This window comes from Plasmodium cynomolgi (genome assembly GCF_000321355.1).
Source record: "Plasmodium cynomolgi strain B DNA, scaffold: 1081, whole genome shotgun sequence".
NCBI lineage: Eukaryota > Apicomplexa > Aconoidasida > Haemosporida > Plasmodiidae > Plasmodium > Plasmodium cynomolgi.
Genome location: NW_004193159.1, coordinates 1 through 1,345, shown reverse-complemented (window position 1 = coordinate 1,345; position 1,345 = coordinate 1). Strand labels below are relative to the sequence as shown.

General features: G+C 33.1%; 1 protein-coding gene across 1 annotated transcript; it reads left to right on the top strand.

Annotated features, from left to right (window-relative positions):
- Positions 1–865: 865 nt before the first annotated feature.
- Positions 866–1,329, top strand: PCYB_006740 (Pv-fam-h protein; the record flags this gene model as incomplete). The annotated part of the gene is made up of 2 exons (XM_004228095.1): positions 866–1,065; positions 1,227–1,329. Coding segments are annotated over 2 exons (300 nt in total), but the record flags the coding sequence as incomplete, so codon positions are not given.
- Positions 1,330–1,345: the final 16 nt, after the last annotated feature.

Sequence of the window (1,345 nt, the reverse complement as noted above, 5' to 3'; positions counted from 1 at the left end):
TAAATGTTGACATTTCGTGTTAATTTTTGGATTAATATATACAGTTATGTACATGGAAAATTTCCAGGATTCCTTAGAAATAATTTTTTCCACGTAGTAATTTGTTTCCCGATTTAAACATTAAAAATATACGTATTTTATATTAGCATATAAGTTAGCCTTCTCAAAGAGCACATAATAAACTTTGGAATATTTGCTTCAATAATTGGCAGTTCATATTGTCTATTTTTTTTAACTTTACGGCATTATAACCATAGAAATAAATTCATAATGAAATTGTTGCATAAGCTCAAAAAAATGTAGACACATGTACAAATATATCAAATGTAAAAGTTGTTCCTAAAATGCTCAATACATATATATATACATACAAGAAAGGCGTATGCTGTTCGTTTTGAAGTTATGCAGTTATTCAATTTGTGTTAACTATCAAATATGCAATTTTTTGGAAAATACATTTGCAGTTATAAAGGAAAACTACTTCTAAATTACATATAGCCGTTATCTTTATATGCATTACTGTAAAACGCAAAATGGATGAGCATATGAATAACGGTGGCAGAAATGTACGAACACTCAAAGTTTTATTCGGAAACCAAATAGAATTGTACTAGTTTTTTCCAATAAACATGTTTAGGGTTTAGGTTTAGGTTTTTTTCGTGTTATCCTTTTTCCATTTTTAGTATCCTCCTACCTGATGGCTTGAATAAATATGCTTGCCATTTTTCTTTTAAGTGAACCTAAAATAAATTTATTTTGCTGTTGTAGAAATGTCCATAGGATAAGTTACGTATGTTAATATTTTTTTATCATTATAATATTTATTGAAAATTTTATTTGATTTTGTAAAACTGTGATAAAATAGAATACGATGAAGATAAGTTACGTTGGGGAAAATATAATTACTTCCTTTGGAGGGGGGCACAGAATGTAACTAGCGGTGATGGGTATGGTGACGTTGAAGAGTTAGCAGTACAATGTCCTCGAAAAGTTGTAAAGTGTGCTGCCTTTTTAAAGCTTTTCATGTTTGCCCTGTTCATGTTGTTATCGCAGGTTTCGCACGAGGTAAGCAAATAGCAGCTCTTTTAGTGCAGTGTCGCCATTAGACCCTGTACAGATGTAAGGATTTCTCACGCACGAATGCATCTGTTCTGTACGCGCGCGTGAATGCAAACGTTTCATATATTTCTTCTCCTTCCCATTTGAATATCCCCAACGATGTTCAGAGCACAAACCGTGGAGTCATGAGAGGGACCCCCCAGCTAGCACAAGCGATCGTACACAAAAGCGCTAACAGATTACTAGCAGAACCGCCAATGGATTTCGACGAAGTGTATGGGACATT